General features: G+C 40.1%; 1 protein-coding gene across 10 annotated transcripts in view; it reads right to left on the reverse strand.

Moving 5' to 3' along the window:
• The window catches only part of VEPH1 (ventricular zone expressed PH domain containing 1), a 266231-nt gene extending 252233 nt beyond the window's left edge, over positions 1 to 13998 (reverse strand). For 5 of the 10 annotated variants that reach the window (XR_012430819.1, XM_005546204.4, XM_074031312.1 and 2 more), the window contains exons 1-2: positions 13675 to 13814; positions 5295 to 5589 (exon numbers count right to left, since the gene is read on the reverse strand). Coding sequence is in view for 7 of the 10 variants with exons in the window: in XM_005546204.4 (XP_005546261.3) it covers positions 5295 to 5432 (138 nt within the window). In the remaining 3 variants the exon portion in view is untranslated. Of the gene's footprint in view, positions 1 to 5294; positions 5590 to 9484; positions 9637 to 13674; positions 13815 to 13868 lie in introns of those variants that run through there. The other 5 variants (XM_005546202.4, XM_005546208.5, XM_045386724.2 and 2 more) reach the window with 3 other exon arrangements.
• Positions 13999 to 14844: the final 846 nt, after the last annotated feature.

A 14844-nucleotide genomic window follows, 5' to 3' on the forward strand; every position in this document is an offset into this window, starting at 1 on the left:
GAAAATATAATTTTAAAAAAGAATGTTATTCATATTCTCAGAAAAAAATATAAAACACTTATACATTTAACAAAAGATGTATAATATTCTTAACATTCATAGGAAAAATATCATAAAACCTCTCTGAACAACATTTAAAAACATATAAAGGGATAGAAATACAGTGTCTATAAATATAAAGACAGTACATAATGATGTTAATTTTCTTCAAATTAATCTATAGATAAAATCACACCCAATTAAGATACTGATAGAATTATTCAGAAAACAGGAGAAGCTTAATATAAAATTATTAAAGAGCAGAAACCAACAAAGCAATGTTAAAGAAGTTTGGGAATACTGTCCTACCAGATATCAAGACTTATTACAAGGTAAGAGATAAGTTGTGTATCAGAGTGAGATATGCAACCTGTGTAGGTGACAAAGGACTAATACAAGAATATACAAAATACTCCAGTTTATAAAATAAGATTTTAAAACTACAAAAGAAAAAAGAAAAAAAAAACATAAACAGATACTTCACTGGAAGTAAAGTGGTAGGCACTTCCTTCAGAGGAAAACAAATGGCAAATAGCAAATAAGCATATGAAAAAGTGGTCAACCTCGGTAATAATGAGAGGAATGTATGTTTAAACAATTATGTGCTGCTTCACTTAGATTAAAAAAAAAAACTTTTAAAATCTGATAAAAACAAGCACTGGTGAGGATATAAAACAACTGGAACTTTCAGACACTGATGTCGGGTGTGTAAAGTGGCACATCCACGTTGGAAAGCAATTTGTTGGTATAATCATAAAGTTGCAAAGACACAAAACCCTAAAACCTGTTGTTTCACTTTTAATTGTGTACTTCAGAAATACTTGGCAATTACAAGTATTTAGAACTTTAGAAATAATTGGCCAAAATTTCCAATTACAAGGATGTTTACTGTAGCACTGTTTAAATAATAAATGTAGACTAAAAAAAGAATGGACACATTGTAGCACATTTTTATAAGGGAATACTCTGCCTCAGCAAAAATAAATGAGTTGAAACTACATGCACCAATATAGACAAATCTCAAAAATGTAATTTGAGCCCTATGACAACATTTATATAAAGTTTAAAAATATGAAATATTATGCTATAATTCACTTTGGAACCATGGATATGTAGCAAAAACAAAAACAAAAAGCAAACATGCATAGCTAAATACCACAAGCAGGATATTGGTTACCTTGGGAAGCATGATGGAGGAGAATTAGATTAAAAACAGATATGCAGGGATTTTCAATTGTACCTAACATGTTAAAGTTGGTGATTCTGTGTGCCTGGTGTGTTTCATTGTTAAAAGAAAAATAAAGAGTACTGGAAGGTGGATGGATCAGTTGGGCACGAGGTGAACACCAAGGGAAAGGTGGGAGAAGTGGATGAGACAATCTCATTTGGAGTAGCCTGGGAGGAAAGCCAAGTTCGTACAAGTGATTATTAGGTAAAAGTGGTCTAGAAAGGACTTAAAATGAAAAGACAAAACTTAAAGGTATGTTTGGGAACTTGGAGAGGATATTGAGTTGAGGAGTCACATTTTCAAAGTGAAACATAAGGGCAAAGTATTTCATAGCAGTATTTTGTAGTAACTGGTAGAAAAAGAGGACATGGACTGGAGAGTGAAATCTAGTAAGGTTTAATTATTTTGTGAGTGGCTCTGGGGGAAGGATTGGAGGCTTGTTTGCCACATTTTTGGATTCCACAGAGCTGAAAGTGATAAGTAATATATTTGACAGAATCATGATGTTTAAAAGGCATATTCTGGAATGAGGGCTTAAAGACAATAATTTTGTTTGCATTGTTTAAAATGTGGCAGAATACACTTTAAAAAATTTAAACTTCTGTAATTTAAAGTCTTGATTCAACCGGAATGCCTTAGCACATCACAAGATAAATGTGGACAACTGATTTTTTAAAAACACAGAATATTTGACTAGTATTAGTAGTTGTTCTAAGCAATTGGTCTGAGCATTGGGCAACGATAAGTTACAATAATAAATTAGGACTATTCCAAAGGCGGGTAACCAGAATGTTAAGAGTGTAGGCAATACTTGGGAGCTTCAATGAAGCCTTCTCTAACAAGGTAGAAACAAGATTGTCCTTTGAGGATTAAACCAATAAAGTCCACTCGTATGACTGGGATTAGCCAGTACAGGCCTAAACCAAGACATTACTTTTTCATAGGTGACTTTGCAAGTGAGTTAGATGTAATCTCAGGGAGGAAGAGCTGGAATGTGATTGCAATGGAGGAGGAAGAAATCTAATCAATAAAAGTATTTCTTATCCAAAGAAAGACTGAGTAAACAGACTTGAGGAGAACAGCATGAAACACACAAGAATTCAGATCTGTATGAGTTATAATTTTCATTGTAAATCAATACATCGTGTTCTAATTTATATTTCCAAGTCTTGTGTTTGGATAGCATGATTTGGATAGCATTTCTCAGGTACCAACAAAATTGAGTTTTCCAGATCTGACAATTGAGGGCTACAACATGAGGTGGTGTAACCTTTCCCTGACACAGGCTCCTTCTTTTTCATGGAAAAACCCAAAAACACTAAGATGTTTAGCTGGGAGGAGATAAGCCAGAGGTGAAGCCTGGTGCTTATCTTCAAAAGGTTTAAAGTTTTTCTTGTAGAAATGGAGGGCAGACTCTTTTGATTGTTGGAGGCAGAGACCAGAACAGAGACAACAGTTAGAAAGTACAAAGTAAGATTTCATCTGGCTAAGCAGAGGAACATGTTAACCATTTGAACTCCCAACAATGAAACAGCTATCTCTTTGTCAGGTTCTTTGATCATAAGCAACAGAAAAAGTCTGAATAAGTACAGCAAATAATAATAATAATAGCAATAATAATAAGATAAGAGGTGGCCCACATATTTGAAGGAGAAAGTGAAGGACCAGGCCTTAAAAGGAGCAGTGATCAAGGCAGCTACAATGATGGAGGGGGAGGAAGTAAAGTATTGTTTCTTTAGGGCACCGTCCTCATGATAAATCACCCTCTGCTGATATCTTTCTTAAAATTACTGGGGAAAAGCTTCTGATTTTCAAGCTTGGGCCATGTGTCTCACCTCTTCTCTCCCCCACCCCTGATAGGGAAGGGTAGTGGGCACTCACGGTAGGTAACCTTGATGGAGACGCCATCAAGGCTTCATGCAACGGAAAGGGACAATTTACCAAAGGGAACTGAGGAGCAGGTAACAATATTAGAAACCCAGCATATTCTCATCACTGCAAGTGCAGGAGAAGCCACCTATTTTTCAGCAATCTTCTGTGCTGGAAGTTGGAAAAGGCAATTTAGAAGATCCCTTCCTGTTCTACATTTCTGAAGAGAAACTGAGAAGTGGAATTGATTACTGAGATCCAAGGTCATTAGGAAAGGCCTAGAGAGGAATAGCTGGGGCTGGATCTGAGAGAAGGATGGGACACAGCTAACAGGGAAGTAAGCCATAGAGCAGGCATGGTGGTTCCATGTGCTAATCAGAAAAGGAAGATAAGGAGCTGCTGGCATTGGTAACATCAAACTTGATATATATAAATTAGAAGCTACCATTTTTCTTCTGCTCCATGAAGGGGTTACAGATATAAAAATGGAAGAAGTCAGATGTGGTAAAAGTTAGTAGATGAAGAAGACACAACAACTCCTGGCTCTCCAGAACTCCTGAGAGAGTGAGATGCTATTTGGACAGCTTAAGGAATGGACGATGATCCTAATGACAAGGGACCTGCCAGCCTTAATAGTTAACCAGTGGAGCTATATAATAGAACTGAGTCACCAGTCCTAAAATTCTGAATTTGATGTCTGTGAAACAAGCAATTATGGAAACAAAAGAAATAATGATGGAAACAAAACAAATAACTGGCCACTAGTGACCTCTAGTGGAAGTAGGCTTTAGGGAACCTATGTGATCTTTGATTTCTGTTTTGTTTTGCTTTCCTATTAAGAAGATGAAAACCCAGTGTAATTTTCAGCCAATTTATTTGCAGAGGACTGTGAAAAAACGGGCTTCTGAAAACAGGACAAAAATCTTACCCAGAAAATGAAAATGTACCAGGAATATGTTGTGCTTTGAGTCAAACTAAGTTGATTAATGTTCTGGAAAAGATGTGGATGAGTAATTGCCATCAAAGACGTTACCTGAGAAAAAGAAGAGTTTTTTGAGCAGTGACTTCATTGGTCACTGGGGGGGAGTTTGGGATGTTAATGGCAGCCAGCAAGAGAAAATAGGCTTGAAGAGGAGGCTGCATAGGTTGCCAGTATACCTTTCAAATATATCTTCTTTGTAACATGGAAGAGCGCTGTTGTTTCTGAAATACACACACATTTGCCAGTTCAGTATTGTATGGCTTGAGCCCCACCACTTTCCTCTTCCCAATGGGTGTCTGTGCCAAGTGTTGGCAAACACTGCTGAGCTGGGAGGATGTGGGTGGATGCCTGGTGGCCCTAGGCCTTTGAAGTGGGACCAGTCTCGTGGAGGGTCCAAGTATAATCAAGACGGTCAACATGAAAGCACACTGGGCACTCCACATCCATCCCCTTTGGGAAGTGCTTTCAGAATTCATAATCTTGACATTGAAGAGAAGCAAAGGAATGCAAGGATTGATGGGAGGTTTTACATCTGTCTGATCACACTGGGGACTAATAATGGGTGGGTGGAATTAAATGGCGGGTCCAGGGAGCAGGGGTGTGGGTGGGTAGAAAAAGAAGCAAGAGAAAGATAAAAAATAGAGACAATACAGAAGTAAACAGAATTCGCGTTATCAAGCCCTGGGCAACTGTCACTTCTGGCAGCCGAGCGATTGTTGTCCTTGTCTCATATTACCTGCGTGGCAGGAAGTGTCATCCTGCCTTCTTTCATTATTCAGCCTCCCCCACACACCCTGCTCTTGTTTACCGATGCTATTGTGCTGCTCTGCAGGTCTGCTTTTCCCTGGATTTGCTCCCTCTCCTCTCAGTGTCATTTCAAGGAAATAAAAATAGCCCCTAAATAATATTTTTGTGAGAATTCCACCCTGGTCTGCAATTTTCAGAATTCTGGTCTTTGTGAGTGGGCAAAAGACAATCTAACTGCCCCCGCTAAGCCATGACTTCCCTACTGTTATTTCTTAGATGCCAACAAAACCACAGAGCAGAGTTAAGAAAGACCCATATTAGTGGTATTTCCTCTTTCCCCTGCAAAGATTCTTCTGCCAGGGTATGTACAAATCTCTAGCTCTAGGATAGGCCATTTCAGAGATGTAGTCTGTAAACCAGTTTACTTACTGAGGATGAGCTAATTATCTTAATTTGCTCCAAAGCTTCTGTCAGGCTGTCTTCAATCTCAGAGTCATCTAAGGAGAAGAGGTCCCCAGCTCGTGAAAGATCTTTTTGTCCCAAAACCAGTCTGAACAGTTGATGCATGGTGAGGAGGAGTTTGATCAGTTGACTTTCTACAGACCCAGAGCCATGTGTTTCAGGTATCAGAGGTCAGTAAGACAAAAACATGTAGCAGGAGGTATACTTCTTATTCCATGAAAGATCATTTTTCTCCAGACTTTGAGGTCTTCATTGACACTCTCTGCAAGGGAAACAAATGACACAATATAGCCCCTGGCAGAATGGCATAAGCTCAGAATGTGAACTCGGTGTCCAGCGGAGAGAGAGAAAAAAGAAACTTGGAAACATGTGCCTGGAGTAATAGATCCCGGCTTAATGATCTTTAAATGAGCTCTTTCTTTGTTTTTGTCTCAAAAAGTCTTGTCAAAAATTACTAGGTTTCTCCAGAATTTAATTTGAACTTTAAAAGTCAACATGAGCCCCACACTTTTCTCCTTTCTATATCCTTCTCTTCTCTCCATGTCACAAGGACAAACAATAATCATGCCTAACACTTGCCAGATTTTCCTCAAACAGATTCTCATGGGAATCAAACAGAAAGGGAGAACAAAAGGAAAAGAGGGAGCATAGGAAACATCTCCTAGACCCACTTCCTAGAACACTTTCTTCCAGAACCTGGACACAGAAACCAGTGCTTACCCTCTTGGTTGGGCTAGCAGGAGAAGTTCCCCCCTCTGTCAGTCAAAAAGGTGTCCTCAGTACTTACCCTACTCCTACGTACTCTATAATCAAGTAGTAATAAAATAAAGGATGCTGCTTAGGAGAATGGCATTAGATAAATCTCTACTGAACATGAAGATGAACTTGAACACTTAAATGAACATGATAGCCTTGCCATGAAGGCTAAAAGGAGGGCTTTGAGATCAGGCAACCCTCCCTCTATTCCAGTTGAAATAATAAAGTCCCACTATATTTTTCACCTAATTAACAGTCTATAGAGAGGAGACCAAAGGCACAAATTAGACATCTGATTATTCTCATCAGCTCCCTTCTGGGCCTAATAAAATCACAGACCATTTGCACTGGTAGAGACCTTAGTAATCATTTAATGGCCAGTGAGGTTTAATGACTTCCCCAAGGCCCCATAACAGCTGTGGCAAGGATAGTCTCCTGATTTCAGTCCAGTGCGCTTCCCTCACAGTTTACAGTAGAGGGGAATCACCTCATACATGTGGGTAACTTACAAATGCAGCCACATGCTTAGTGAGAGCCAAGAGTGAGTTATTTAATATAAGCAATAGGCAATTCTGCCTAGCATTTTACTCTGAATGTGTTTGTCAGAAAGAGTGTGAAAAGGGAGAGGAGAATCTGTTGTTCCCTTGGGTAGTCTCAGCCCTCTCCTGTGAGCTATTGTTTGAGAGCACCTCTTTGTGTTGAATGCAAGTTTAAAGACACATACTCTTCACACAACATGGCCTCTAAATACAAGCCAAATCTTTAATTAGACACTCAACTAAATAAGCTACCTGTAGTATTCTAAGTGGTACAATTCATGAGTCATAGGGATTTTAAGGAAAATACTGCCTATATGCAATTTTTGTACTATCTACCAGCTTTTGAAAAATGAAGCCTGATACTTACATGCCTTTATCTATGTACCAGGCATAAACACTTTGTAAATATTAACTCATCTAATCCTCATAACTATATGAAGATATATCATCCCCACTTTGTAGGTGAGCAACCTGAGGTAGTTAAATAACTGCTAAAGTCATGCAGCTACCAAGCTGGAGAGCTGGAATTTGAATTCAGAGACCCCAGTAGTGCTAGACTCCAAGTTCATAACCATTATGAAATATTGACTCCATGTAAGATGTGAAGCTACTGTAAGGAGTAAAGGTCCTCAGAGCATTATTAATATTTAGTGATGAAGGTGTGAGCAGGGTTATTAAGCAATGAAATAAATTCCTGTCCCCTTCTACACTGCTCCTGGATCCTTGCCCATTCTATGCCCTGGGATTTAGAGCAACCAGAGAGCAAGAGAGTCACAAGGAGAAGATGCTTGGAGGAAGAGCAAAGGAGAGTGGTAAGCTTTCAGAGGCAGGTGGAGCACAGAGTGAGGTACTGCAAAGTAGTTTGCACCCTGGAAAATGTGGAAGAGTGAATCACAATATCTCTAAGAAAAATCGGCACAGTGTTTTCCTACATTTTTCTCTTAACACATTTTCCTCCCAGGCTCAGATATTTACAGTGACAAGAGTCTCAATAAAATAATATTCAGGAAAACTGGATGGAAATGACTTCACCTGACCTGTCAGTTTGTTGGACATGTGGCACTCCATGAAGTACATTCAGCTGCCCCAGTCATAGATGCTCAGGAGCTCCAAGAAGGAGCAGAAATACGTGCTGGTACAGAGGAGCACCCCCAGGCTTTTCCTGGGCTCTTTCTGCACACTTCACATTTACGTGACACCTGGTGTGGAGTCCCACATTCATGCTTCCAACTTCAGCTGTTACTCTGGAGGGCCCATCGCATGCAAAACATTGCTTTGGGCCCTAAACAGAAACATCAAGTTGTTTAACACACAGCCATACAGGAAAGCTTACACAAACCTAGGGGTGGAGTGGGGAGAGGTGGAACTTGCATATTATTTTACAAAGGGCTCCTTTGCACATTTTCAACAGTGATCTTCAAAACACCTTCTACAATATGGGAGGGACCAAGAAAAATCTCCTGGATAACACAAAAAGAAGTTTGGGGAAGTACAAGGGAGAGAGAAGTGACTTCCAGGGGAAGATGATAATGAATAGCTTCATGGAGGAAATGGCATTTGAGAAGCACCTTTAGGATAACTAAGATTTTTACAGATTTCATTCAATGCACTTGTGCTGAGTTCATACTAAGTCATCTGCTCATCTAGGAACCGAGGGTCAAGTCCCAGCTCAGCTGCTCTGTGATTATGGGACCTTTAGTTCATGTTTTTTTTTTTCCTTTCTTGAGCCTTGGTTTTCTTATTTGCAAAATGGGGCTAATAAACACCTCGTCTGTTTCATCAGGGTGTTTTGAGGGTCACAGGTGATAATGCGTAATGGAGTCCTTTATAAAATAATGGCACAACTGACATTTGGTGGGTGTTTGCCATGTGTCAGGTACTTATCTCAGTGCTTCCCACATACTGAGCCACTTAATTCTTATGACAATTCCATGCAATAAAAACTGATGTTTAGAGAGGAAAGTAACCACCAGCCTTCAAGAGGCACTTGAAGAGTAAGTTGCCAAGTTAGGATTGAAGGCAGCTGGTCTCCCAGGATAGTTGTATTCATGACTGTGTGAGATAATTATTATTGAGCTGCCTCTCTTCCCATCAGCTCTCATTCAGTGAGTACCTCCACATGCTGCACATCCCTTCCTAGATAAGGACTGGCAAGGCACATTATTTATTTTTCAGCAGCTCTCATTAATATTTTGCTCAGTGTCTGGCTTCTCCTGCTGGTCTTTTTGCAATAGCAGGGAAGGTCAGAGCCAGATCAAATTCTACCTCATGTTCTGAGAAACTCCCTACCCTTATGAATGTCATAGTCCTGTGGCCTATGTGCATGTGTACATATACATGCATCATATACACACAAGCACACCATATACACACATGCCCATATGTGCACATACGCAAATACTTTCTACACATCAACCTTTTTACTAGACACTAGACGCTTCTCTTAGTTCTCCCATCAACTCTGCAGGTAGATATTACCACCTAAGAGGAAACAGGACCAGTGAGGTTAAGTATTATGCCCAAGGTTACACACACAGCCAATATTCACATTCAGGTAGGCCAGACTCCAAAATTTCATACTTTGTGAATGATTTTAAAAACTGGTTTATACAATTTTTACTGCCTTTAATTTGCTTCCTTCATAATTTCTTTCCCTAATCTTTAAGGGGTTCTAATCTGAGGCCCACCTTCTCCTTATTTAGTTTTTTTGGGTTTTTTGTTTGTTTGTTTGTTTTTTAACAGGTATTTGCTGGCGAATCAGCTTTCTGTAAGGAGAAACAGAAACCACAAAAACAGAAATGACGGCCCCAAACACGGCACATTTCAGAGAGTCACAGCTGTCCCGCGCAAACTCGACTTTACCTGCGTGCTACTCCTCAAAGGCGCCCTTGCAGTTACTTAGCTGCATGGTTTGAGGCTGGGCGGGAGATTCAGGCAGGCTCCGAGGGCACAGCGAGTGGAATCCGCTCAGCTCAGTGAACCTGAAGTTGTTCATTGCGGAGCCGGTGCCGGGTGGAAGAATTCAAGGAATGCAGCCTGATGCCACCGGCAGCCCCAGAGACCGGTCAGGTGACAGGCTGCACCTCACCCAGCGGAGTTACCTCCCAGTGCAATGCTCTGTTTCCTTGGGTGAAACACAAAGCCTGCCCCAGTAAAGGAGAGTTGTTTTTAACAGAGAAAACAGAACTCCCTGTGTTCGTGAAAATCTATACTTTCCCAGGGAAGAATGGGGGGCGGGGGCGAGCCGCGCAGGAAACAATTTTCAACAGGAACTCAAGCAGGTGAACGGAATGGCTGTAGGGAGCCACCTCTCCGAGCCCCAGGGGAGGAGAAGAGAACTGCAGCTTCATTAACACTTCCCTCTCCCTGAGATTTCACACACGTTTTGGAAACTGAGTGTTCCTCCAGTAAGGGTCACCTCCTAAAGAAAGTATCCCTTTGCTCTGCTTCTAGAGTAATATTGTTGAAAGTTTAAGTATGCGGGAAATTGCTAAGAAACAGAACAAACTTCACAACATACATACTCTCTTTTTTTCGTTATTTGCTGGAAAGCTTTTCATAAAAATCCACGTGGACCAGATATACTGGGTTTGTACTTTTAAATATTGCAGCAACACTCAGGAAAAAGGTTTATCCTGCTTAATCTACTGACACTCCGATGGAGAAAAAGGCACTGGAAACTTCCTTTATTTTTTATTTTTTTTTTTTTTTGAGACGGAGTCTCGCTCTGTCGCCCAGGCTAGAGTGCAGTGGCCGGATCTCAGCTCACTGCAAGCTCCGCTTCCCGGGTTCACGCCATTTTCCTGCCTCAGCCTCCCGAGTAGCTGGGACTACAGGTGCCCGCCACCACGCCGGGCTCATTTTTTGTGTTTTTTTAGTAGAGACGGGGTTTCACCGTGTTAGCCAGGATGGTCTCGATCTCCTGACCTCGTAATCCGCCCATCTCGGCCTCCCAAAGTGCTGGGATTACAGGCTTGAGCCACCGCGCCCGGCCCCTTTATTCTTTAGTTAACAGTGCACTTTAAAAAGCAAGGTTTTTAAAACTGCATTCTTCTCGACCCGTAAATCATCTGTTCCTGTGGTAGATTTATAGTTATCAAATCATCTCTCTTCTGGCAATGCGTACAGGCAGCTATCCTGCAGATAATCTCATCTTTGTGCTCACTGAAAGGGTGTGATGTGTCTACTCAAAGGGTGTGGTCAGGGTGGCCACAGTTAAAACAGGTCATGTGTTCCAGGAGAACGACCTCATAAATCTGCCTAGACAGTTGGTGATCAATCATATTTTTATGACATCCACATTTGGAGAACTATCCCCTTGAAGAATCCCTTTATAAAAATCAAGAATCCAGTCATTCATGAGTAGCTGTATTTTTTCATTAGTAGTTTTCTAATTTACAAGATACTAATGAAGGCTCCTCTTTTAATGGAATAGATGATAATGCTTTAGCCTTCCCTTTTAATCCTTTATTCCTTATTACTGATTTTTAATCCCTAGATTTTTATACAGTTTTATTTTTTAAAGGGTGTAGAGTCCTGAATTAGACACTCTATGGGACTCCAGTAAGAAGAGCAGAGTGATAAGAGTATGGGAACCCAGACTCAACTGGGTTCCAAACTCAGCTATGCCATTATCTGCAGTGTAAATGTGGGCAGGTTAATTAGACTCCCTGAGCCTGGAGTTCCTCCTTTGCTCCTGACGATTGTGATATGGGTTGTTGGGAGGTTTAAGGAGATGATGTAAAACATTCAACACAGAACCTGGCATGTGACAACCATAGAAGAAGTGTCAGCATTCATATCCTTAGGAGTACTATTATTCCTATAGATGGTTCACCAGTTAACACATCCCCATGCCATACCTTTTAAAAATTAATACACAACTGTACTGTTCACCAAATTGAGTTCACAGAGCTAAACATGTTTAGGTTGTTTCCATTTGTGCCATATTTATACCTTTGTTATCCTTTCCCTATCTTAGTCATCCTGTCCTTATCTCTGGGTTGTTCACTTTTCATCTGTAAACTTCACTCTCTTGAATGTGTCCCTGTTGATTTTGGTAACCTTATCTTGTTTCCTGGAGAGATAGTTTTACCATGATCCTACCCCCACCAAGGTTGAACAATAACAGTGAATGTTTTTACAGAGCAGAAATGGGCCAGGATACAATGTATCTCAAACTTTTTGTGGCTGGGTAATCCAAACACCTGAGTTTTCCATGGAAGTGTAGAACTCCTTCTCATGTTTGTTAGTGAGAAAGGAGTGCCCGTCCAGGGCTCCAGCTACTAACTTTACTACTTTTCAAGGTGACCTACACTCAATGCCCACTAATAAAACATTAGTGGCTTACTCTATTATGCATCTGTAGATTCTGCTAAATGAAAATATACGTGAACCGGAGGACTTAATCACCACACTATTGGGACACTGCCTGTAGAATAATTGAAACTCTTGGGGGAGATTTCAGTCACCATAATTAAATCAAGAAACCAACTTATTCTGAAGAATTCAGTCTCTAGCTTACAACTTAAGTTAGGCTATACCCTGGTTTCCTCACTTCAGAAAACTCTAGAACGGCAATATTTGTTTACATTATGCTTTAGACTACATTACTCTGCATCAAAACATTTTTGTTTTATTCACTTGCATTAAAAATGCTCATTAACAATCTGAGACCTATTTGGGCTCTAGAAACTTTCAATAAATTTCTCAGATTTTTCCCTTGAAAGAAAGGATTAAAGATTCTTTTGAAGGAGCATCTTTTTCACACCGCATGAAAGGACTACAGGAGTTCCCATGGGAATTGGCTGCATACATTTCAGCCCTTCCCACAAGATGTCTATTGTTCCCTGGATGTCTCTGGGCTTCCTTGGCTGTGGCATGCTGCTACAGTTCACTTCTACTGAAAGCCTCTGAGGCTGGCTTATTCCAAGCGATGCTAAAGGACTCAGCCCTGTCTTTTTGCTAGAGTGCATACAATCAAAGTTTGTAGCAAGCTTATTTCATAAGTACATGAAAAAAATAGGTTTGGTGACCTATTTAGTCAAGAGCCCAAAAAATGACTTAATTTTGATTATGTATTTCAACTTATTAAAACACAAATAGGAAACATTTCCTTCAAAAAGAATGAGAAATATTTATCTTCAAGTCTAATAAGCTTTCCAAAATCAAGGCTTTTGTGACTTGTCATAGTTTTATAGTGTATTCATTTTCACCTGTAAATTTTGACTTTGCAGGTCATTTTTGCTCTGGAATAATACAAATCTTGCTGAAAAATCCTAATTCAAATTCTGTGGGTTTGTTCTTCCAGATAATGTACCCAAACTCTCAAACTACATGGAAAACTCAATGTTAAATGTATCTTCATTTACATTTAAGTTTCGTATACTAAATATCTATATGACCAACTTAAATATTTCTCTAAGTATTTTTTCTGCTTTCTAAATCGAAAATATATAAATGTCGTTTAATCCAATCATTGATTACTACAGCAATTTAAGTGTGTATCTGAAAGAATTAAAAAGTGGTTAGATTTAATTATGATTCGTAAGACATCTGAAACACCAAAGGAAAAAACGGCAGCAAAAACAAACAGCAATGGTGACCCTGTTCAACCCACTGACTGTAATGATGCTACAGTATTTAATTTTCTTTGAAAATTCGTAGGCAGAGCCAGTTTCTTTGCTGGTTGCAAAATGTTGATTGAGGTAAACAAAAGTATAAAATAGAAATGAGACTAGATTATTACAGAGTAAAACAAAAATGCACATAATATGAATCTAGAAGCACAGCTTTCTGCTCCTGAGGCCTAGAGACATGTTTTAATAACCCACAGAGAAGTGGCATTTTTACCCTAATAACCAAAATGCCTGCATACATGGCTAGACACACAGCTCCCAAATGTGCTTTATCTGCATAATCAGCCAGCCCCTGGAAGTTTCTCAGCTCCCTTCTCCTATCTCCCACTCTTTGCCTCTCTGCAGCCTCTGACATTTACTTTAATTAGCTTTTGTTTTTGCTGAACAAAAGGACATGAAAGAAGATAGCCATACCTCTTTGCACAGGAATCTCTGGTCATAGAAAATAGAAGGCAAAATCCTTGATCTTTAGAGCACTGCAGCTGGGACCCATGACCATGCTCAGAGGCAGTCTTGCAGCTGCTGCCCAGTCCTGTGGGCTGCAGCCGCGTCTCCCTGAGCTGCTTGTCAAGCCAGTGGTACACTTCATTCCCTCCCCATGGACTCACCGTGCGGAATCGGGCAAATGAGTAACTTCTCTTCTCTCTCCCAAACTTCTGCTTAGACCTAACAATTGGCACAAAGCTTCACTTATTTCTACACTAGATTTACAGATTTCTCTGAGCAGATCTGTAGTTTGAAAGAATTGGATTTGCCTAACAACCAGTAATTTAGGTTCTGTTAATGAATAACTAACTTTAAGAAATCAAGGAAGTTTTAGGTTAATATCAGATGTGAGGCCTTTTAGTAGACATCAGGAAAAAGGCTTGGGGAGGGAATGGAGGAAGGGAAGCACTGGAATGAGGTGGTATTTAAGCCAAATATGATAGAAGAAAAATACCACAAAAGAAGCAAAAGGGCTAGTGTGAAGGAGCAAAAGTCTATTTATACTATTGGTATTGCTTATGAAACACACAACTGAATGAAACTTCCCTGGTAGCACTAGAGGTTTTTCTGAACCCTCATGGTTCCTTCTTGCATCCACCCAAATTTCTAATTCCCTTTCTTTTACCATCCAAATATAGAACTCCTCTTTTCAGACCTAATTCACTGAGGATCCCTCACAAGCACTCCCATATCGCCTCATCTCTCTCTCGTAAGGAGAATGCACTTTAAAACCTCTAATTCATAAATTAATTGATGGTGCCCAGTGGATTATTATATCTGGAGGCTCTTCTCTCCCTTTAAGTGTATGACATGGGCTTTCTTCCCTTATTGATCTGAGGTTTTGCCTACACTCAAAGTGATAAAATATTTCTGAGCCTCTCCCGACCAGAGCTTTCAGTCAAACCATGTGAGGGTAACAGGGAGGGTGGGGGCAGGGGGCTGCAGTGGGGAAAGTCAGGTGTAAGGTGTTCAAGTGGACATATAAAGATTTCCATTCAGTGGCAATCATGCTGCATGTAAAAAAATTACTGGCCCAATTAAAAGGACTCTTCACGGGGTGAAGATTACTTTCTCTTCTGTTTGCCACTCAACATTCAC

Source organism: Macaca fascicularis, chromosome 2, assembly GCF_037993035.2.
Source record: "Macaca fascicularis isolate 582-1 chromosome 2, T2T-MFA8v1.1".
NCBI classification, from domain to species: domain Eukaryota; kingdom Metazoa; phylum Chordata; class Mammalia; order Primates; family Cercopithecidae; genus Macaca; species Macaca fascicularis.